Consider the following 22954-nt stretch of genomic DNA (forward strand, 5'->3'; position numbering starts at 1 on the left):
GCTGCCAATCAGCATTCGAGGCGCTTTCCAGTCAAGTTGGGTTGAGAGGCGAGGAAGGGACAAAGGGGCAGCAGAGGGAGAAGGGGAAAAGGGAAAAAAACGAGGAGCGAGCGACGCGATGGCACCGCGAGATCCGCGCAGGCGCACTGAGGCGGGGCGCTGCTTCTTAAAGGCGCCGCGCAACAAATTGGGTTGTCCTGGCGCAATAGGCCCACCGCCAGGGGGCGCCAGGGCCGGGCCTCTTTTTTGACTAAGAGCAGAAAAGGGTGCTGGTGGTAGGCAGCCCTGGACATGCATATTCAAATATATGCAAATCATGGGTGGCTAGACCGCTGCTCCGATTGATGGAACTCACTGCAAAAATGTGCAAGAAATAGGAGGAAAGCTCGGAATCGCGCAGCCTGATCCTATGCATGCCCCACCCACCCCCCGACTGGACACGCTTTCTAGTAAATATGCAGAAGATGCAGCGAAATCCTGTGCATGTTTGCACGGAATGACGCCCAGCTTACTTTAGTGTGGCTTTTCCCCAAATAGCTAAGCGCAGTCAGGATCGCAATCTTATAGGGAAAGGCCTATGTTAGTTTTCTCGGGAGTAAGACCATCGAACACAAGCGGGGCTTACTTCTGAGTAACCACGCAGAGGGTTGCACATTAAATCTATCTGCACTTGTATATGGATTAATAAGTGTTTTGGTAGAAGAAGATTGTGGTTGTGCACTGTTGGAAAAACTAATACATTAAGAAGCATTTTTATTGGGTCACCTCTTGCTGGGACAGGACCATGCAAACTTGTAGGTCTTCACCAACTCTTCACCTGCCCAAATGGGAAAATAGCTAAATTTCAAGTACATAGAAAATAAGGCTGCAAACTTATGCATATTTATTTGGAATTAAGCCCAATACTCTTTGCTTGACTTACTTCTGAATATAGGTGCGTAGGATCAGGCTCTGCAACTCATTACAGACTCCAATAGTTCAGCAGCTACAGAAGGCTGGCTATTCACAGATATGTTATCATTCCACTAGAAAATACATAAACTATCTTTACTTGCTTAAAATGAGAATAACACATTCCCAAATGCAGTCAACATTTATACAACAAACTGAGATTGTCCAATTCAGCCTAACTCATACATTCCCAAATTTTAGAAAGGTCATTTCAATAAAAGGTACTGCTTTATTTATTTTGAAATTGTGTATAATAAGACAGGAAATGCTAAATAAATTTTATCTCTTATTCTAGACCAACCCAGCCATGTTCAACATCCAGTGGGTATAAGCTAACACCCGATTTCTGCAGTCTTTTTAAGAGCCTTGCCCCTGGGAGAAGTAGCTTTTATCCCCTCTACTTCATATAGGTGCATAGTTTGTGATGAAGAGGTCAGAGGAGAATAGTTGCAGATCAGCAACATTAATACATTGAGAAAATTTTAGCATCAAAACAGCATTATTCTGAATAGAAGTGTAAGACAGATTGTAAGTGTAAGACAGAATAGAAGTGTAAGAAGCGTAAGACCCCAGTTGTGGAATGAGCTCCCCAGAGAGGTCCGCCTGGTGCCTACACTGTACTCCTTTTGTCGCCAGCTGAAGACCTTTTTATTCTCCCAGTATTTTAACACTTAATTTTAACATAAATTTAAATTTTACTGTTTTAACTCTGTATTTTAATTTTATATCAATTTTGCTGCGTGGTTTTTATTCTGGTTGTGCTTTTTATATTGTATTGTGTGTTTGTGCTTTTAACCTGTTGGTTGTCTTACTATGGTTTTAATTTTTGTGAACCGCCCAGAGAGCTTCGGCTATTGGACGGTATAGAAATGTAATAAATAAATAAATAAATAATAAATACATAAATTGTCACCAATCTTGATCAGCTGTCCAGGTCTCTGGACCTCAAAATCTGATCCAGCAATCCCAGTGGCTTTAAGCGGCAAAGAAGAGGTATCATTTTCCTGCCCCCCTCTCTTCAGTTTGGGATGCGTGTATCATTTTGACTTATTTCTTCCCCCTAAGCTGCAAAAGGTGTCTCCAGTTGAGCGATGTTCCCCAAAGTCCCAACCTTGTTTCCCACTGGGAATGTAACTCTCTGGCTTCTGTTGTCCCGGCCACCCAGCCAGGACCTACTCAAGTCAATCCTTCATTTCACAACTCTGTGTTGTTCCATCTAACTGATGCCAGCCGCATTTGTCATGCTTTGATTTCCCTTTGCTTGTTCCCAGTCATTCACCCACCCACTACGTCTCCCATGATGAGCCAGGTAACCCTCTGGGAATCGCCATCCAGGGAGATATTGTTGCTTGCAGGTATAGCCACGAAGAGAAGGAACCGGCTGTCACAGGATGCATGTAGTAAGGGGCCTCCCAGGATCGCCAATATCAAGATCTTCTGTTTAATGCATTTAGGTTGTGCCCAGTCCAGGGATGGGCGCTCACATTTTTAGGGGGCTCCTGGGAACCCCTGGACAACAATCCTTGCAGAGTTGTGGGCTTGCCAGACCTCCAGCACAGCCTCGTCATAGCTCCAACGGCGCTTGTATGTTTCCCCCATTCCCAGTGCTCTTTTCCATGTGTGACTGCCGGGCCTGGATGCAGCATTTACTCCATCTGCGCATGCAGCGACCCAGGCTCTGCCGCCTTTCCAGAGTTGCGGAGGCTGGCAGTTGAAAACAAACCTCTCTGGAGAAAGCAGCAGGAAATGCACGCCTGGAGGCCATCGCAACAGGAGGCGGGAGAGGCCCCGGCAAGGAGAAAACCTGGAAGCCGAGGGGAGGGGGTATTGAGAATGCATCCAGGAGAGGGGAAACGGCAATTGTGTGTGCAGGCACACAGCCCTGCTGCTCTCCATGCGTGGAGCGTTGTGCTTCGCTTGTGGCAAGCCGGCTTCCATTCCCTCTTCCCGCTGCGTCCCCTGGGGACAGCATTTTTAGCTTGTGCATGCTGTGTCCGGCACCAGCAAGCGGTGAGGCCAGGAGGGTGGGATGACATGCTTTTGGACTAGGGGTAGAAATTCCATTAACGAAAAGTGTGTGTGAGAAAGAGAGGGAGATTCTGTCTCGTGCATTCCTGCCATTGTCTGAACGGAGACAAAATTCTATGGCAAGCCTGAGCTGGCCTTCAGCCCTCCAAAGCTTTTACACCCTGGGAAAATGAGTTTCTCCCAGCTCCGCACAGGCTCCTTGACCCCTCCCCAGTGTGCCTCATTCAAATCAATGCTGTCCTCATCAGTGTCGTAACTTCCTCTGGAGTAGCTGCCAAGCCCCTTCAGCGGCGGAGCGAGTCCCAACTTGCTTGCACGGCGAGATAACTTGGAAACGGAGGCGCCGGCGAGGTGGAGAACAGACTCCCGCTCGGTTCCACAGACTGGTCCTGTTAAGGGGTGCGCGAAGGCTACTTCGCCTCCCTAATGCCTTCTTCCCAAACAACCAGGGCAGAACATCCGTAAGGCCCTTATAGTAAGCAAGGTCTCTTTAAAGCAGCCAGTTCCTCATCACTAGTACAGATGCCTTTTCACTGGGTGCACATGGGACTCTGAGGATGGCAGTGCATTCACTTAGGAGGTAGTAGGCCACCTTTACCCACCAGGTGCAGTAAAAATGGAGTTGATTGGGAAGAAGAAACTCTGCATCTTCAAGGCACCCTCTCCACAACCAGGTCTGTCTGCTGAGGAGCCGGTGCATATATTCCTTGAACATTACAGATGATCTTCTAGGCACAACATAGTTCATGTGGGGCCCTGGTCAGGCCTGTTGGACCTCATGTTGCTCCCCTGTAAGACAATGATGCTTTACAAGGCACCCAACCCTGCTATGCAGTCCTGGATTGTGGGTGAAGATTGTCGGTTGAGCAAGCTCTTGCGGAGGGAAGCGTATCTGCTATTCCTGATCTTCTACTTGGGGAACACCATTTGAAAGCCACGGCTGCAGCCTAAGAGAAGAGTGATTTAAAAAACTTAAATTCCTAACCGGACCAGACCTATGGTTCAATTAAGATGGGCACCATTTTAAATGGTTGCATGCATTAATTCAGGAATCCTTACAAACAATCCTGCAAAGGAGGATGGTATGTTTCCTCTAATCCATATAGGATGGTGTCTTGCAGGTCACAGTCTTCCAGACTGATCCTATACGTTTATCCAGAAGCAAATTCAGTGGGGCTTACTCCAAGTGTACGGAGGAGTACAGCTTTTGACTGTACTATTTGGCAGTCAATCTGGTCTAACTGATGTCAATGCAAATATAATGGTTTAGACAGAAGAAAGCCCTACAACTCCAAGCATTTCCCAGCCAGTTGGGAGTTGTGGGACTTTCTTCTGCCTAAACATATATTGGATTGCGCCTTTGGTCATTTTAAGGCTCCAGAATCGGCTCAATCATTCCCTCTGCAAAGGAGGTAGAAAGAGATGAGGCAGGGCTCTCTGAGCCATGAGACCAGGGTCAGGTGGCTCTCCAGATGATGTGTGGCTCTCCAGATGTTCTTGGACTGCAATTCACATCAGCCCTAGCCAGCATAGCCAATGCTGAGGGACGCTGCTGTCCAAGAACATCTGGAGGGCTACACATTTCCCATCCCTGCATTAGACAAGGTAGGGAATGACAAAGCTGTATGCGAAAGCTGCCTTCTACTGAGTCAGACCCTGGGTCCGTCAAACCCAGTGTTGTTGACACTGACTGGTAGCAGCAGCTTTCCAGGTTTCAGGCAGGTGTTTTTTCCCCCCAGTCCTACCTGCAGATGCTGCCTTCTGCATGCAAAGGAAGGGCTCCACCACTGAGCTGCAGCCCTTCCCACCATGGCCTGTCCATTGCACCCCAACTTAGTCTGCTGTTCACAGGTGCAATGGAGGACACTGCCCCATCATCAGTCTAGTCAACTTCTATACATAGAATTTGTTTTTGTGGCTGGTAGGTGAGAATCATCAGGTCCTTTGCTTCAGGCAGCAAAATGGCTTGGGCCAGCCCTGCAGTGCGGAGACACCAGAAGAGATTAGAGGCATGGAATGGCATCCATACTTGCCAAGTCTTATAAAACAGTTGCTCTTTAGTAAAAGGAAGGTGGTAGAAAGTTTAGCTGGGTAATAACAACAACAACAACAACAACAACAACGGGTTGTTGAAACTAGAACAGAATTCAGGTTGTTGTTTCTTTCCTGGAAAGGTAGGACAACGCTTAAGTTAAACTACAGAATTCACTACCACAAGATATAGTGATGCCCACTAATTTGGATGGCTTTTAGAGGAGAATGGCTACTATTCCTGATGGCTATGTGCTACCTCCAGTAGCAGAGGCAGTAATCCTATGTACACCAGGTGCTGGGGAACATGGGTGGGAGGGTACTGTTGCACTAGTGTTTTGCTTTTGGGTTCCTGGTCAACAGCTGGTTGGCCACTGTCCGAACAGAATGCTGGACTAGATGGACTCTTGGTCTGATCCAGCAGGGCTCTTCATATGACAACAATAAGGCATGTTACAGGAAGAATATGAAGAAAATCAACTGCGAGGGGGTGGAATTACCCTATCCTAAAATGTAAGAATGAGTGGCATACGATGAAGACTAACAAGTAGCATCTTTAGAACAAACTTGCTTTGGGACATTGTGAAGATCCAAAATAAGGCTGGATTCTGAAATCATAGAATTATTCCACTAGAATGGATGCCATTTCTTAAAAAAAAAAAAAGGGGGGGGAAGGCAAACACAACAAAACTCCAAACTTATACAAGTTGCTCTTCTATGAAATTATTAATATATCGATGGTAGATATACTGCAGGCTGCAAACCCTAAGGGAGGGTGGAAAACCCACCGTTCCAAAGGTTTAAACCCACTGGGAGGAACTTCTCTGAAAGTATTATGCAAGTGTTAAATCGTCGCTTGCTTCTTTATGTGACCACAGGCTAACAGAAACTGGTGAGGTGGTGTTGGTGTGTGTGCATGTGAGTCAGGGAATGAATACCCATCATGTCTGTGCTCTATGGAACAGCTCCTCCATCTTTGCCTCGGGGGTCTTTCTCAAGAAGAGAGAAAGAAAACACTGAACTTTGCAATGTATAACTAAGCCAACAGGTTGGCCATGTGGCTTTCCACTTAGGATAGTTCGTGCCTGAGAAAGAGAGACTCCCATAGACTTCCACTGCTCTCTCTGATCCTCTTCCTCCTGAATCAAGGGGGGGGGAGGGGAAGGAGCGTTCATCTCTCCTAGCAATTGCCTCCCGGGGCGAGTGGGAGGGCACCCTTTCCTTGCACACGATGGCTCTAAGTAGATATTGGGGCATCATGCTGGTCTGACCATATGAAGTTCTCAAGGTGAAAAGCACCCCCTCCCATGGGAGACCTACATGTAGGAAGAGGCCAGATAGAGGAGCTTTTGAGGCTGTAGACAGGCACGCTTGGTTTCTAACTAGCAATTTGGGGAGGCCATGAGTGAACTTCTGATGGCCAGTGCAAGGCTACTGGAGCACAGCACCACTTTTGAGCTTCGTGGCTTCGGTGGACTTCTGAACCGGTGTGTGCGTGTGTGTGTGCTCACAAGGGATTTGTTTGAAATAAGAGTGCCGCGTTAGAGGCACTTTCACAAGCAACACCAACCCAAGCTTCTGCTTCCTTTCCTTGCTTTTTCTTTTTTTCTTTCTTGCACTGGCGGCATCCATAATTCAAATGCACCACCTGCGTTTGGTTTTGGCTGGATAGGCACAATTGATCTCAGCATGTCTGTGTTTTCTGAACAGCAGAGGCCAGAGTGCACCACCAGTGCACAAGGTGTGTGTGGCAAAGCCAGCTCTTGGTGCAATTCTTGGAAGTGAGGATTGGGGGTTGACAGGGTAGTAGCCCAGAGAGGCAAACCCCCAGTGCATGGTGCAGCTGGGAGTGGGCAGGTGGGCTGTGTGTGAATCTGTGGAAAAAGAATCTGTTTGAAAGGGCTAAATCCCAGGCAGGGCTTTTGAGGAAGGAAAGACTGCAAGGGGGGGGGGGGGGGAAGGTTGGCCCAGATCAGGAAGAATGCAGCTTGCGGGGGTGGGGAGGCTTCTGTATGGCAATCCGGTCTCTATGAAGTGGGTCAGACCTTGCATGATTGGGAGAGGGGGGCAAATAGGAGCCTGGAGACGCATGTTCCAGGCGGACATGATGGAGTGTGTGTCTGTGTGTGTGTGTTGGGGGGGGGGCACGAAACGCATGTTAGGCTGTTCCGGGGGGGGGATTTTTGGGAAGTTGAGGTTCCTGGATTTGGAGAAAGGGGTCTGGTGCGTGCAGGAGGGGGCATTTGGGGCTGTTCCATGGGGCATTTATCAGGAGGTTTTGGGGAACTTGGGCCCCCGCAGTGTGTGATATTGGGGGCGGACTTGGAAATGTTCCACGATGGGGCAGAGACCCCCACCCCGAGGAGGGGGAAGAGGCGCTGCAAGGGGGTGGGGGTGGGCTGAAACCACATTCGTGTTTTGGGTGGGGGGGCGTTGCGAGGAGGCGGGTCCCTTCCCGAGGCGGGAGGGCGGTGGGAAGGAGGAAGGGGGTCTCCCGTGCTGCCCCCCCTCGTCCGTCCCGGGGGCGGTGCCCGTGCTGCTGCCCCGTGTCCGCCCCACCCTGGCCGCGCGCTCGCTCGCTCGCTCGCTCCGTCTCGCCGTCACTCGCCGCCCCGGGGAGGCGCTCCGGCTGCAGCGGCTGCTGCTGGGGAGAGCCATTCTGCGCGCCCCACCGCCCGAAGGGGGAGAAGAGGTGAGGGGGCGCCGCGGGACCGTGTGTGCGGGGGAGGTGGCGGTGATTCAACAGGGGGCAGCCCCACTTCGACGGGGGGCGCTTGAGGAGGGGGCGCTTTCTTTCCGCGCGACCCCTCCCCGTATTTAGGAAGTCACCGTGGTTTAATGTGAAGGGGGGTGCGAAGAGGGGGGGAGACTCCCGTTTCCCAACCCCCCCACCTGCCCTTCCCCCACGCCGCTCCGCTCTGAATCCCGCCGCTCCGGGTTTTCCGCCTCCCCCTCCCGATCCCGAGAGCCGGGTGGTTCCGCGCCAGGTTTTACGCGCAGCCGGGCCGCCGCGGCCAGTCTCGCGAGCCCAGGCCTCGCTGCGGCCAATCGGGGTGCGGGGCCCAAGCGCCGGCAGCCAATGGCGACGCCACCCTTGCCCAGCCGCGGCCAATCAGCGTCCTCCCCGACCTCCCCCCTCGCTCGGGCTGCGGCGCGCTGAGGGCTCCGAGCGGCGCCTCCATTTAAAGGGGCCGCAGCCGCGACCCGAACCTTGGGTGGGCTCCGGGAAGCGCGGGCGGTGGGCGGAGACCTGCGTCGGTGTCGCCGTCGCCGCTTCAGCGGGGGGAAGGCGGCGGCGGCGGGGTCTGCTGCCGCAGGTGAGGGGGGGGCGGGAGGGCGGCGGGGAAGGGGGGCGGCCATCGTGGGCCGGGGGGAGGGGCGCGGCGGCGGGGCGAGACCTCATGAGGGGGAGGGGCCTGGCGGCGAGGGAGGGGATCGAGCTGGTGGGCGGGGCCAATATTGCTGGGGGGGGAGGAGGGGGCTACGGGGACTGGCCCGCGTCCGTGGGAGGGATCCTGCAGGTACTTGCTGGGCAGGGGGAGGAGTCAGGCCAAGTCTCACCTGGAACACCTACCTGGCTGGATTGCAGGTAGGTAGGGGAGGGGGCTCTGCAGTGAAGGTCGCCTGGCCTGCACTGCAATGGGAGGGATCCTGCAGGCACTTACTGGGCAAGGGGAGGAGTCAGGCCAAGTCTCACCTGCAACCCCTACTTGGCTGGATGGCAGGTAGGTAGGGAAGGGGTCTCTGCAGTGAAGCTGGCCTGGCCTGGCCTGCATTGGAGCTGGAGGATCCTGCAGGCACTTACTGGGCAGAGAGAAGAGCTCCTAGGACCAAATCCAGGTCTAGGAGTAAGTGGGGCTGGTTGAGGAAGGGAGAGATGGTGACCTGCAAGAGGCAGGTCTGGGATTCGCCTACGCCATGGGAAGAATACAGATTTGCAGGCAGGTAGGACTAAGCCACACTAGGGAGAAGAGATCCTGCAAGTACTTAGTCAAAGGATGTTGGGAAATGCCACAGGGGTGAATTGGGATACAGCCCTCTTATAGCAGCTTGGCGAGATTCGCTTCACACTCTTGGCAGTGGTGTGGGAAAGATGGTGATCTGCAATGGGGCGGGGCTTGGGGCTGGCTTTCTCCAGGGGGAGGGATCCTGCACATACTTACTTGAGGAGGCACCTAGTGGTTGAGTTCACAGAATTCTAGAGAAGGAAGGGGTTTTGTAAGCCATCTAGGTTCCCCCCCCCCCCAGGTTGGAACAATCCATGCCAATTTCAGCTGGCTCCTTGGGAGGGGTAGTGATTTGAAGAGTGAAGCAGATTTGGCTGTGGAGGACATCAACAAGGGATCCGGCAGAGAGAGACGCCAACGTCGTGAGCTCCAGTTATAGTAGCTGGTTGAGCCAAGTCTCGCCTGTGTTGGGGAGACCTGCAATGAATGAACGAAGCAGAGCCTGCAAGCACTGGCTCAAAGTGGAGGTGCGAATTGGTCCAGTTCATGGCTGAGGGAGAGCACAGGCCAGGCTAAGTCATACCTCTTATTCTTGGGAGGGTGGGATGTTGGTTTCCAGTAAGGCAGATTTGGGTTTGTTTCCTCCAAAGTGTTGAGGTCTGCAACGCTATTATTATTATTTATTTATATAGCACCATCAATGTACATGGTGCTGTACAGAGTAAAACAGTAAATAGCAAGGCCCTGCCGCATAGGCTTACAATTTCTTCTCTAAACATATATAGGTTCGCACCCTTAGTGGCTCTGTTTAATTTTGGGGGGTTGAGAATTAAACTGGAGTGGGGAAAGGGCTCACTGAGTATATTCCTAACAGTGATAGTAGTTTGCAGGGGGCACTTATGCCCGCAATGCATGCAGGGATAAAATGTGGATGGCCTGTTGTATATGCCCATGGGGAGAAGGAGTAGTCCGGCTTTCGCCAAACTGCCCGCCCCAGCTGGTCTGTGCTTGAAATCCCACCAACCCTAGCCCACATGACCAGTGGTCAGGAATAGTGGGACCTGTAGTCCAAAACAGAGGGAGCTGGAAGACGCTGAGGAGACTCTGGCGGATCCTTGAGAGGAATAGAGGAAATAGCAGAGCGTGTGTGTTGTGCACGGGCAAACCGTATTTTGTGTGCCTCTGTGGAATGGGGCTGTTAACAGAAAAACACCGGACACCAGAACGAAGTTTCTCAAAGATGTGGAATCTTATTCCCAAGAGTTGCAAGGGAAGACTGAGAATCCTATTTATGCACTTTAAGAAAATCTTACTAGGTGTCCTTTGGATTCCTTTGATTGCTTCTGTCATTACTGAACGGCATGACTAGCCTCAGATTGTTCTCCTAAGAGGGCCATTTGCTCCTCCTCCTCCCAGATAAACACGTTGGGGGGCACAGCTCTGTTCCGTGGACTATTCCTGACAATAGATGTCCTGCAAGCTTGTGTATCATCAACTCCACCTGTCACACGAGCACCCTGTTGCCCTAGTGTGTGCTCTGGCCTCTAGGGTGGACCTCCGGGAGAGGCACAGACATTTGCCTAGTGTGCCACTCAAGTTGTTACATGGAGCATGAGGTGGATGAAGAGCTAGTGGTTGGTTTACTTTGGACCCCTGCCCAGGTCCAGCTGGCTCACCTGCCCCCAGACCTACAGAGAGGTGGCTTTTCAGTTGCCCTTGATGGAGACTAAAAGCAGGGCTCTTTGTTTGGGAGAAACTGAAAAAGGGTTGTTAAAGATTTGGGGCAGGTGCCGCATTGAGATGTGAAGGCTTCAGGGGCAAACTCGCCTCCCCATTGTTCCCAGTTTGCAGATGAAGGAACTGTGGGTAGGCATTTAGGCTATTGCAGGGAGATCTTCAGTCTAGCCACTACACCTGTCAGTGGTAGGCAGTGCCCACTGCAAGGTGGGCCAGCATCCTCTATGCCTGTCAGTCCAGGACTGAATTTGTACGCCTCCTACCTAGTCCGTAGGTGCTGTACCCACAACGCTATTCAGAGGAGATGAGGGGTTAACTGAGAGGAAGCAGGAGAAGCAACAGCTTCTGATTTCATGCAGACATCGCTCGTAACAGCCTCTGCTATTGTCCAGAGTAGCATTTGGGCTTTTCCTCGGTTCTGCTAATGCGGGCGTGGGCTGGTCCAGCGCTCCAAAATATGCTTTGGGGCTGCAGCTAACTTGCATATTTCAGATTTACGTATTTGGATTTTTCGCCTGCTCTCTCCCGGAGGCTCAGAACTAGCAACAGCATTGAGAAACAAGTTATCAGCATGCTTGATGAAACTGCTTCTAACTTTTTCCAAAAAAATCAAAGATCGCCATTCCTAGCTGCCAAGGAGCTTGTCCAAATTTGAAAGGAAAGAAGGGGAGGGCACGTACTGAGTCCTGGGCTGCTGTGGGCCTTGTGAGGAATTCCAGAGTTGGAGCAGCTGTACCCCTCTGTATGGGGCTTTGCTGACGGTGTCACGAAGGAACCGTTCTGAGCTGGCCCTACGGGGTGTGATGGGGTTCAGTGAGCAAAGCAAGGCCCTGTGTGCACGGGAGGGCAGGATCTATTTATCGTCTGAATGAGTCTGGCCTTTTATTTATTTATTTATTTATTTATTTATTGCATTTCTATACCGTCCAATAGCCAAAGCTTCTCTGTAACAGCACGTGGGTGGAAAGATACCTTGTGCTTCTCAGGAGTAGAAAAACACCTTCAAACTCTTAGGTCCCAGCACGTGAGCTGCTTTTATTTATTTTTTAAAGTCATCCTCCAACTAATCGCTTGCATGTGTTTCCCAGCCTTGTTTCTTCCAAAATTGCTCCTCAAAGTGTCAGAAATCTGAGTTGGTATTATGGGGGGTGGGCAGGGGTGATGTGACAGTTCTCACAACCCCCGCAAAGAACCTCTCGAGATTTTGTTTTCTGAACCCGTTCTTTATGATTAGGGAATCTGTTCCAGTTTTGGTTCAAGTCAGAGATTTGGGGTTCAGTTTCAGTTCTGGTTCATTGGGCCCATTTGGGGGGTTCCGTTTCAGTCTGGCTCTTTAGCTCTGGCGGCTGATTTCTTCCAGGGTGTTGTTGAGTTAGTTGCTCAGAGGAACAGGAGCCTTTATATTCGCAAGTGAATGAAAATGTGCTGACATCATTTCCTTTGCCTTTCCGGTCCCCAGTTGTAAGCTGCTCCTGAATGGATTCCAGCGAATTTCCTGGGTCTTTAGGCCCCCTGTCTCTACCTGACAAGCCCCTGATTGGAGACCTCCCTGCAGACATGGAGTTCGGAGAGGATTTGCTGGCCTCCCAGACGGCCTCCATCCCGCAAGCCTCCGCTCTCCAGCCCCAAGAGATGGAGTGGGAAGCACCCAAGCAAACCGATTCGGACGGCAACTTAGACCTCGGCTTGGTGAAAGCAGACGACTTGTCGGATCTGAGCAAGCCCAACAGCCTGGCCCTTGATAAACCTGACGTTTTGGCTATCTCGGAGAAGGCCGGCTTCCTGGATAGCTTGAGCAAAGAGGATGAGCTGGACGCTCCGGAGAAGCCTGAGGAGGTGGACAGCTTGTACAAGGCACATGCTTCTGAGGACCCTGAGGATGGGCCCGGAGACCCTTCTGCGTCGGGAACCGAAGCTCTCGTGCCGGAAGCGTGGGAAGAAGAAGGCGCCTCGAAAGCGGACTCCGAAGGCTCCAAAGACGGCAGGGCGGAGAGCGCGGCCTCCCTCCCTGAGAGCACTGTGGCGGAGTCGCCCAAGGCGGCGGAGGTGAGCAGCGCGCCGCCCTCCCGAGAGCCAGCAGCCTCGCCTGGTGGCTCGCCGACAAGTCCGCGGCTGGCGAAGAAAGCCCGGTTGAAATCCCCCCGGAAAAGCTCGCCGGTGCGGAAGGAGGACGTGGCGGTGTCCACAGAGGAGGCGGAGGAGCCCGTGGTCAACAGCACGTCTGAGCCTCCTCCCGAGCAGGTGGACGGGAGCCCGGCTGAGGCTGCGAAAGAGCAAGAGAGCAGCTCCAGCCAGAAAGACGCGGCCGAGTCCAAAGCACAAGAGACTGAACAGGCCGCCCCACTGCCAGGTGGGTAAGCAAGAGGGCTCTCTCCCTCGGGCCCGGGCCCTCCCCTGTGAGCTTCAGCGCTGATGCAAGCGGGAGGGGGGCACAGCAGGGGCTGCTCCCATTGCTCTCCTCTTGGGAAAAGGCTGTCGCCGCTTCCTCCCATGGATCTTTGTGCAGAACAGGCAACAAGTGAGGGGTCCCGCTGCCCTCCTGCCTGCAGGATGCTTTCTTCATCGGCTTCTTCCCCAGGGAGAGCTAGGGGGCCCGGCTGGATTTCTGATTGCTGGGCCAGTTGTCGTAACGTTTCCACTCTTCCCCTGCACGTGCGCGCGCACACAACCAAGGCAGTCGTGTGCACGTGTATCTGGGTATCTGGTGGTAGCTTTGAAGCAGCAGCTTCTCCCAGTCCCGGGCTCTGCTTTTATAACAAGATTGCAACCGTCCCCGTCCCTCTTTGGAGCATGACAGCCAGCTTCTGGGTCTCTCTTGTGCTTCTCTTGCAGGGGAAGACCCTGGGGCCAAGGGGAGCGAGCAGCCGGTGGAAAAGGTAAGGCAGGAGGCGGTGGCCACAGCCCACCTGAACCTTCGGCTTTTCAAGAATATCTGCATTTTGCTCTTTTGGAAAAAACCCCAATGTTCCGCTGCCCTTCCTTAGGTGTCCTGGGCTTAAAGTTGTTTGCACTGTATCTCCTCCTCTGCTTTCTTCCCCTCCTCCCCCTCCTCATGCTTGTGTGCCTGTGCATCAATTTACTCCAGCCTGGCATGCTCCAGATGTGTTGGACCAGATCTCCCGCCCTCTCCAGCCTGCAAGGCTGTTGATTGTGCAACGATGGCAGTTGTAGTCCAACACAGTTGGAAGACGCGAACTTGGGGAAGGCTGGCTGAGCCTCGGAGCCTGTGGGCAGAGCATACCTTGAGCTTGCGAGTCTTGGCCTGTGCCTGGCATTCTTGGGCACTTGGGAAACAGCTGCGGAGCGGATGGGGTTGGGGGGAGGGGGAAGGCTTCCCTGGTTGGCCTGCCACCATCTGTGGTGACAATTGCTTGGTGTCTTCCAGAAGCAGAAGAGGAGCGAGCGAGCCAGGAGGGCAGAGGTGTCTCGGCCTGAAACGGTCAACTCCTCAGAGAGCAGTAAGTTGCCTAAGCTGGCAGGTTGAAGTTCAGCAGGGAGAATGGCTCCCAAGCGCTCAGATGGGTTAGCCAGGAGCATCGGAGGGGCGTAGATAGCTGCTTGGTGCTGGGTCAGAGCCTTGGCTCTTTCTCACCCCGCTCTGAGTGGAAGTGGCTCTACAAAGCCATAGAATCCTAGAATCCTAGAACAGTAGAGTTGGAAGGGGCCTACGAGGCCATCAAGTCCAACCCCCTGCTCGATGCACGAATCCACCCTAAAGCATCCCTTACAGAGGGTTGTCCAGCTGCCTCTTGAAGGCCTCTAGTGTGGGAGAGCCCACAACCTCCCTAGGTAACTGGTTCCATTGTCGTACCGCTCTAACAGTCAGGAAGTTTTTCCTGATGTCCAGCTGGAATCTGGCTTCCTGTACTTTGGCCAGGGAGAAGAGCCTTCCCCATCACCACCTGCCTGGGGTGTTCTTTAAATGGCGATGCTGCGTGCAAAGCGAGCGCTCTGCGGTTGAGCTGCAGCTCCCCTGAAGGGTAGGCTGCTTCCAGCCAGTGTAGTGGACAGACTTGGACTAGTGAGGTCCAGGTCCAAATCCCTGCTTCGCCCTGAAGCTCATCAAGTGTTCTTTGGCCAGCGACAGTGGATTCCTGCTCCAGTGCGGGAGTTGAAGTCTCTTCCCAGGTTGGGCCTTCTCTTGGGCAACTTCCCAGTGCTTGGGTCTGATGAGAAGCGAGGCCTGGTCACTCCAAGCGAACGTTCTCTTTCGTGCCCTCAGTCCCCGTCTCCGACGAGGATTCGGACGCCATGGTGGACGACCCCAACGACGAGGACTTCGTCCCCTGCAGCACCCGGCGCACCACCCGCATGTCCCTGCGCAACCAGATGGCCCAGCGGGCGGCCCGCTCCACCGCCACCAAGATGACTTGTGCCAACTGCCGGACACCGCTGCAGAAGGGGCAGACGGCCTACCAGCGCAAGGGCCTGCCCCAGCTCTTCTGCTCCAGCTCTTGCCTCACCACCTTCTCCAAGAGGCCGCTCACCAAGCGGAACTGCACCTTCTGCAAAAAGTGGGTGCCGCGGCTGCGCGTCCTTCCCTCTGCCTGTTCTGCCGGGGTGCCCTTGGCCGACCCGCTCCCCCCCGGCTTGGCGGGCCCCACCTTTGCCGGCCTCCTGCCCCTTTTCCCCGACGCTTGCTCCTTGTTGCCTTTTGGCCTCCCCATGGCTGCTTGGTGCTGCTCACGGGGACGGGCCTGGGGCGGCCCCTCCGCCCCTCGTCTGACCGATGCCCTTCCGTCTGCAGGGAGATTTGGAACACCAAGGACTCTGTGGTGGCCCAGATTGGCTCGGGCAGCTCTTTCCACGAGTTCTGCACCGCGGTGTGTCTCTCGCTCTACGAAGCCCAGCAGCAGAGACCGGCGCCCCAGACGGCAGAAGCCTCGGACACGGTCCGTTGCAGTGTGTGCTACAAACCCGGAGAGGTGAGTGTGTTGGCGTGGGGGGGGGGAGCAGTCTGCATGACCAGCTGAAGAGTGCGAAGTGAAAGGTGGGGACATCGCTCAGGCGTGGAGCATCTCCTTTGCTTGCAGGGGTTTGTCCCACCACTTCTTATGGGGCGACACAGGCTCTGAACACCAGACCCGGCCGAGGCTACTCCCTGCTCAAGCCAAGCACCACCGCTTGATACGCCTGAGGCAAGGGATAAAGCCCACCTTCCTCCAAACTATGTAGAGAAAGGGGTTTAAAATGGAGAATGGATTTTAATATATATAATAATGCGCTGTGAGTTATATCTGCTTAGGTGAATGATTGTCAGAGTGGGTGCTGAATGTGTAAACTTAAGATGATAAATGCCAAACAGACACGTGGGATTTTTGTGGTAGTTTTAAAACAAACAATCAAAATTTATTTTTAAAAGTTCCTAAGCTTTGTTTCAAATAACAACATTTAAAAACCTTTTTGAAACCTTCCATACAATCCGGTCACTCTCACATTCGCGCTTTCCTTTTTCTCACACAATCACTCTTGAACTTTCTTTATTATCAGTATTGATTAATATACATCCGCTACGTGCACACCACACTCTAAAGACACCACTCACTACACTGACTCTCAAATTTCGCAGAACTTAAGTACCATAAACACAGAGAGCACTACAGACTCTAAGAGTCCCTAACAAGTCTCCCTGAAAAGCTTTCCTGAAAAGAACAAGAACAAGAACTCTCTATCTCCTCAGTCCTTCCCTTATATATCACTCCTCCCCCTCCCAAGACATTCTAACTCCACCCACTCATTCCAATATTCTAAAAACCACAGACTTACACACTGCAGACATACATTTGGAATTGACTTGTGGGGTGTAACGCCACATCAGCCTCCAGAGGTCGCAGGACCGAACCTCTGGGGCGCTGCCCTCGTTGGGAATAAATCGTGCCAGGTTGGATGTCGTGAAGGCAGCATCAGGGGCTCCGATCCACAGCTTGGATGCCGAGGTGGAAAAGACTGTGTTGCCCCTGCCGTGGGCTTTCAGGTTTTTTCCAGGGTTGCCAAGGAGACAAAAGTAGCCAAACTCACAGGTTTGTTTACAAGGAGACTAAATTTAGTGGCAGATCCTAATAAAAGTGGACTAGAAAGGTTCCTGCACAAAAGACCCTTTGGCAAAACCTGGACCCCGGAACAATGATAGCACAACTGAACTTGCCATTGCTGCCAAGTTAAGCAAGTGATGGATTGCGTAGCTACTAATAACAAAGCAGTTCTTCTCATCGTAGGAATCTATAGCATAAGTCGACATTGTTGTGATAAAGAAGGCACTACTTGGCATTTCTTTGGCACACATAAGGATCCTCTTCACCCAGGTGCACTTGCTAATTGGATGAAGAGGCTGGAATGTCAGCTCGTTAGAGCCTCCAGATACAGTACCAGGTTACATAGATAAGACACTTAGAATCATAGAATCATAGAATAGCAGAGTTGGAAGGGGCCTACAAGGCCATGGAGTCCAACCCCCTGCTCAGTGCAGGAATCCACCCTAAAGCATCCCTGACAGATGGTTGTCCAGCTGCCTCTTGCTGTTCTCATGAGATCACTGTAAGTATGCTTCTGACCCATCTATCCCATAACACAAAGGAATGTTGCTGACTGGTACAGAAGGCAATAACCATTTGCTAGCTTATAAGCAGAAGCAGCCATTCACCCAGAAGCCTTTGCAGGCAGCCATGGTTTGCCAGCCACCAGGCCATACCAAGGTGAGCAGGGAAAGACAAACTGTGTTTGCCGAAAGGTAACCACGGGGCAAAAAGCCCCTCGGAGATCAACGGATCGATCGGCTAATTGATTACCCCACCATTGGCAGGCAGCCGGCTGCCTTGTTCAGTCCCTGAAGCGTCGAGGGAAAGAGGGAGCGCATGACGAAGGGACGATAACGATAGCAGGGTTTTGTACATCAGAGCAGGAGTCCTGCGAAGCTCTGCGAAACGTTAGGTTGTCAAGCAGCGAAACAGACCCGTACGATGCGTGGGCCCGGTCGACTCGCTCCTTAGGAACACGGCTAAAAACCGGCACGCGCGCATTCCCCAAGGCGGTGCAAATTCCTTGTGGAGTTTGGCGCGGGGTCTGGGAAGGCGACGTTTCCTTGGGCCGAAGCCGTCGCCCTTCTCCTGGCCCAGCCATCGTCCCGGGGTGCAGGCCGCTGCCGCTGCCGCCGCCACTGTCACTCCCACCTCCCTTGCCCTCTGGGGGCGGAGGCCGGTGCCCGCCCGGGTGAGTGACGTCTCCGCTTCGCCCGCAGATCCAGCACGAGGTCAGCAACGGCAACGTGGTGCACCGCATCTGCAGCGACGCCTGCTTCACCAAGTTCCGGGCCACCAAGGGGCTGAAAACCAACTGCTGCGACAATTGCGGCCTCTACTTGTACAACAAGGGGCTGCCGCTGGAGTACCTTTTCCACGAGGGGCAGCAGAAGCGCTTCTGCAACACCGCTTGCCTCAACAGCTACAAGAAGGTGAGGCCGGGCACTGCTGGGGGCGGGGCGGGGCGGGGTGGGGTGGGTGGGGCACAGCTGCAGGCCCCAGAGGCCAGCCTCCTTCGGAGCCAGGTCTGTGTGAGGGACCGCGAGGCCTTCCCCTGGGCCTCGGAAGCCTGCAAAACTAGACCCCGCCCAGCCAGAGGCTGCGTGAGTGTCCTTATGGGGCGGGTTTGGCTTGGATGGCTCCCTTTGCTCCGAGTTCGGGAGTGGAGCATTGCAAGGGGGAGGGGGCTGCACTTAGCTTGCCTGACACCTCCCCCCCTCCGCCCCCCCCCCCGTGCCCCTGCAGAAGAACACCCGGGTCTATCCGTGCATGTGGTGCAAGACGCTCTGCAAGAACTTCGACATGCTGTCCCACAAAGACCGGAACGGCAAAATGGGCCTCTTCTGCTCCATCTGCTGCACCACCTCCTACAAAGTCAAGCAGGCCGGCCTGACAGGTAAAGAGGCTCGGTGGCCTCTGCCGGCACCCTGAGAAGCCCCAGGAGGCTTGGCTGGCCCTGGGCCCGTTGCGGGGCGAGGGTAGGCCGCAGGGCATGGTGGAGGCCTGGGCCCGTGGCGCAGGGGAGCCAGCGGAGCCTGGGCTTCGGAGGGGTGCGCTGGCTCTCCTGACTGTCAGAAGGATCCCAGCTCAGGCCAGACCTCTGACTCCCGCAGGGCAGCTTTCCCTGTGTGGGGACCAGCGTGGGTTAGGCCTCCACCAGTCGGGGCCCGGCTCCTCACGATGGGGCAGGGGCGTTTTGAGGCCCCGGGGGGCCAAGGCCCTCTTCCCCGGCCCGGCTCTCTTCCCCTCTACTTTCTTTCTTTCCCCAGGACCCGCTCGGCCTTGCAGCTTCTGCCGGAAGACTCTGCCCGAGCCCTGCTACTACAACAAGAACGAGCAGGTGGTGTACCAGTTCTGCAGCCCCAGTTGCTGGACTAAATTCCAGGTACATACGGAGGCTCTGCCGCCGTCACAGTGACGGGACCAAACCCAGGAGCGTGGGTTTCCTGCATGGCTGCGGTCTGGTGCATCCATCAGGCTCCTGAAAAGTCTCTGCTTTCATATTTAAAAAAACAAAAACAAAAAAAAAGCTTCTGCTCTCGTTGTTTGCTGAGAAAAGCTTTGAATGGTGAAAGCCAGATCTGCTCCAGGCGCTAGGGCTGTAAAGATGGGGTAGAAGGGGGGGCTTCTCCTGTCCAGGGGTGGGGGAAGGGCTCCTGTTGCTCTCCAGGCTGGCCCGTTCCCTGCCAGGACCACACAAAGCCCATCTGTGCAAGAGCAACGTCCTCTGAGCTGTGCCTTCGCCTTCTCATCTTCTGGTGCCGCTTAATAAGAAGAGCCCATCCCATCCCCTTGTCCGCTCCCCCCCCCCCCGCCGGGTCTTGTGTGTGAGGTTTTGCCATTTTGCTTCTTGGATCTTCCCCCCTTCAGCTGCCTTGCCTTCCGAGCTCCGCATCGCCCCAGCCGCCCAATCCGCACTCGCCTCCTCCTGTCCTCGGGCCCCGTCTTGGGGTTCCCAGCCACCGATGCCCTGCTGAGCCACCCTTCCCACCCCCCCACCCCCCCACCCAGCTGCTGCTCTGTATTTCAGCACTGTATGGCCGAACGTTCCCCCCTAAAAAAACACACACAGAAAAGCAAAGCGATAATAATAGAATGCTCTGACATCACAGAAGCCCAGCCAGTGGCCTGAGGCAGGGTGGGGCGGGTTGGTGGAGGAGGAGGAGGAAGAGGAGGCTTCCGCATCTCATTTTTAGCTTATTGATATATCTATATATGATGTTGAATCTCTTATCGTGGGGGTCATTGTCTCAAATAAAACTGTTTCTACTTCTGCTGATGCCGAAGAGAGTTTGTGTCTGCTATCCAATAAATCAGTCAAATTAACATTTGTGTGATTTGCATAATTTATTCCACTCGCAGAATGTTGGTCTTGTACTGCCACTGTCCATGGCCAAACCCTGTTCCCTCCCAGGAGCAGCAGCTGCAGCAGCTGGACGTCCCTGGGAAGAGCCTGTATGGGGTGCCTGCTGATCACTGTCCCCGTACCCCCCCTCCGCCCTCCTTATACAGTGGGACTCTGTGGGGGGGGGGAGAATGAAGCGGGGGCTTGTGTCTGCAGCCTGTGGGTTGGGGGCCTGGGTGGGCAGCAGGGAGGGAGGTTGCGGAGGGAGGGGTCGTGTCAGAGGGTGGCTTTGGGCCCAGCGGGCCGGAGATAGCATAGGGAGGCCCTGAAGGGCAGCGTATGCGGTGCGGGTGGACAGGAGCGCAGTGCTGGGAGTGAGCCTGAGAACTGCTGCTGCGGGGGAGCGGGGGACGGCCCTGCGGGGGCTAGCGCCGAGGCCGGACAGGCGAGCTGCAGGCCGGACACCGTGGGCAGAGGTGGTCCCGTGCCCCCTTCTGAATCTTTCCCCTTCCCTCAAAATGCAGCGCACCAGCCCGGAAGGTGGGATCCACTTGACCTGCCACTCCTGCCACAACCTCTTCACTGGGAAGCCTGAGATCCTGGACTGGCAGGTGAGGGGGGCGGCAAGGCGAGAGGCGGCGGCAGCGCTTGCTCCGGAGGGAGCCGGCCCGGAAGCCGGAGCTGGCCCGGCAGCTTCCGCCAGAACGGCCTGGCGGCGGGAGGGGGGCTGCTGCTGAAGATGGCCGCGGAGTTCTGCTTTCCTGGAGCCTGACCCGGCCCACGGCGGGGATCCAGCCAGCTCAGCCGGACCCGGCCTCCTCGCAGCCGCCATTGGCCCTGCCTGGTGGTCAGGGCTCCCCACCCAACCCCGCTCTCTCTCCGGCAGGACAAGGTCTACCAGTTCTGCTGCCGCGACTGCTGCGAGGACTTCAAGCGCCTGCGCGGGGTGGTGTCCCAGTGCGAATACTGCAAGCAAGAGAAGCTGCTGCATGAAAAGATCCGCTTCTCGGGGGTGGAGAAGAACTTTTGCAGCGAAGGTACCTGGGCGGGGGAGCATGAGCGGAGCCCTGCGGCGGAGAGGAGGAAGGGGCGGAGAGGCGCCCGGGGGCAGGAGGCGGGTGGAAGGCGGTCCTCCGAGGGCACCTGGCTGGCGCTGGAGGAGGCCGCCCCGCGTGCAGCCGGGTCTTCCTGAGTCTGTGCATGTGGTGGGCAGGCCGGTCCCTCGGAGTAAGCGCTTCGAACCAGAGAGGTGAGCGATGGTGAGCTCTTTCCCCTTCTTACAACCCTCCCCCCCACCACCTCTGGGGCCAGTGCAGGTTAGTTCTGCTGCCGGGCTGCTTTTGCATTGTTGCGCTTTGCTGTGCCTCAAAAAGCCTCGCTCCGGGCTGCCTCCTGCCGCCACTGGGGTGCCTGTGGCGCTCCCTCCCTCCCTCCCTCTCCCCCGGGAAAGTGTCACCCTTGTTGTTTCTCCGCAGGTTGTGTGCTTCTTTACAAACAGGATTTCACCAAGAACCTGGGCCTTTGCTGCATCACCTGCACCTACTGCTCCCAGACGTGCCAGCGGGCCGTCACTGAGCAGCTGGAGGGCAACACATGGGACTTCTGCAGCGAAGAGTGCAAAGGCAAATACCTGCTGTGGTACTACAAGGTCAGTGCAGCCTTGCTGCGGTTGGGCTGGCAGGAGCCTTGGTCTAAAAGGCTGGTCTGAAAGGGCGCGATACGCAAAGCGAAAGGAATAGAGAGGGAAGAGAGCAGCAGAAGTAATTCTTCCGGCCGGGCTGTTGGAATAGCTCTGCTCTCCCTCCGCACCGCCTGCTGGTGGCACTGAGAGGAGGCCTCGTGTCTTTGAAGAGAAAACCGAGGTCTGATGGGTACCCAGGGTGCCGCTCGGGAAGCCGGATTCCACGGCTTGTTGATGGCGGTGGTGGCCGTGTGTTGGCGGCTGCGTCTAACCCCCACCTCCTCTCCCCACATTGTGGTTTTTAGGCAGCCCGATGCCATGCCTGCAAGCGCCAGGGGAAGCTGTTGGAAACCATCCACTGGCGAGGGCAAATCAAACACTTCTGTAACCAGCAATGTCTGCTACGGTTTTATAACCAACAAAACCAGCCCAACCTGGACACCCAGAAAGGGCCGGAGAGTCTGCTGAACAGTGAGTAGCGGCAGGCGCTTTGGCTAGCTGAGGGTGTGGCGGGAAAGGCGCTAGGGCTGGCTGAGCTCTCAGGGCATGGGACTGCACTGGCACCTGGGGGTGGGGGTGGGGGTGGGGGTGGGGGGTGGGGGTGGGGTGGGACCGTCCCTCCGTTGCTAACCTCTCTGGTTCTATGACACACAGGGCCAGCCAGGAGAAGGCCATGCCAGGGCTGCCTGTAGCTCCTGCACTTAGCGGGGAGGCGCGGGACGGATGCTGTGAGTGGCTCCCTCCTCCAGTGGGGAGTTCCGTGGGTAAGGCCTGGCCTGGCCGGGGGTGCCATGGCTGGCTGGCTCACCAACCCGTGCCTCTCTCCAGAGTCAAAAACTAAGCAGTCCTGAGATGATGGGAGAGCCAGAGTCAAGTAGGGCGAGGGGGCCCTCCAGTGGTGGGGCGGGTCCTGTTTTCCAAGGCTGGTGCTGTGAAGACCCAGATGCTGCCGGAAAGTGTGGTAGGGGGCCCAGCCTGTTGCCTGGCTTGGCCAAGGGAGCACGGAGGGCCCCTGTCCAGCTTTCTTTTCTCCCCCCCCCCAATTCTCAGACTGCGCTCTTTTGTCCGCCGTTGCCGGTCCGCCTCATATCCCCTCAGTCAAACATCTCTGCCATAGGCAGCTGTCCTTGATCCCCCTGACCCTCTGTACCCTGCATTAAACCAAATGCCTTGCAGTGGAGGGAGCCAAATACAGTGACCCTGGCATACATTCTGCACA

General features: G+C 54.9%; 1 protein-coding gene across 1 annotated transcript in view; it reads left to right on the forward strand.

Moving 5' to 3' along the window:
* Positions 1 to 8104: 8104 nt before the first annotated feature.
* The window catches only part of ZMYM3 (zinc finger MYM-type containing 3), a 31037-nt gene continuing 16187 nt past the window's right edge, over positions 8105 to 22954 (forward strand). Inside the window, exons 1-13 of the mRNA XM_063141874.1 lie at positions 8105 to 8327; positions 12154 to 13044; positions 13527 to 13570; positions 14080 to 14152; positions 14917 to 15208; positions 15442 to 15619; positions 17929 to 18141; positions 18455 to 18605; positions 18979 to 19094; positions 20579 to 20665; positions 20941 to 21091; positions 21530 to 21702; positions 22041 to 22206. Coding sequence (XP_062997944.1) covers positions 12171 to 13044; positions 13527 to 13570; positions 14080 to 14152; positions 14917 to 15208; positions 15442 to 15619; positions 17929 to 18141; positions 18455 to 18605; positions 18979 to 19094; positions 20579 to 20665; positions 20941 to 21091; positions 21530 to 21702; positions 22041 to 22206 — 2518 coding nt within the window. The 5' untranslated portion in view covers positions 8105 to 8327; positions 12154 to 12170. The remainder of the gene's footprint in view (positions 8328 to 12153; positions 13045 to 13526; positions 13571 to 14079; positions 14153 to 14916; positions 15209 to 15441; positions 15620 to 17928; positions 18142 to 18454; positions 18606 to 18978; positions 19095 to 20578; positions 20666 to 20940; positions 21092 to 21529; positions 21703 to 22040; positions 22207 to 22954) is intronic.

This window comes from Elgaria multicarinata, chromosome 15 (assembly GCF_023053635.1).
Source record: "Elgaria multicarinata webbii isolate HBS135686 ecotype San Diego chromosome 15, rElgMul1.1.pri, whole genome shotgun sequence".
Lineage (NCBI taxonomy): Eukaryota > Metazoa > Chordata > Lepidosauria > Squamata > Anguidae > Elgaria > Elgaria multicarinata.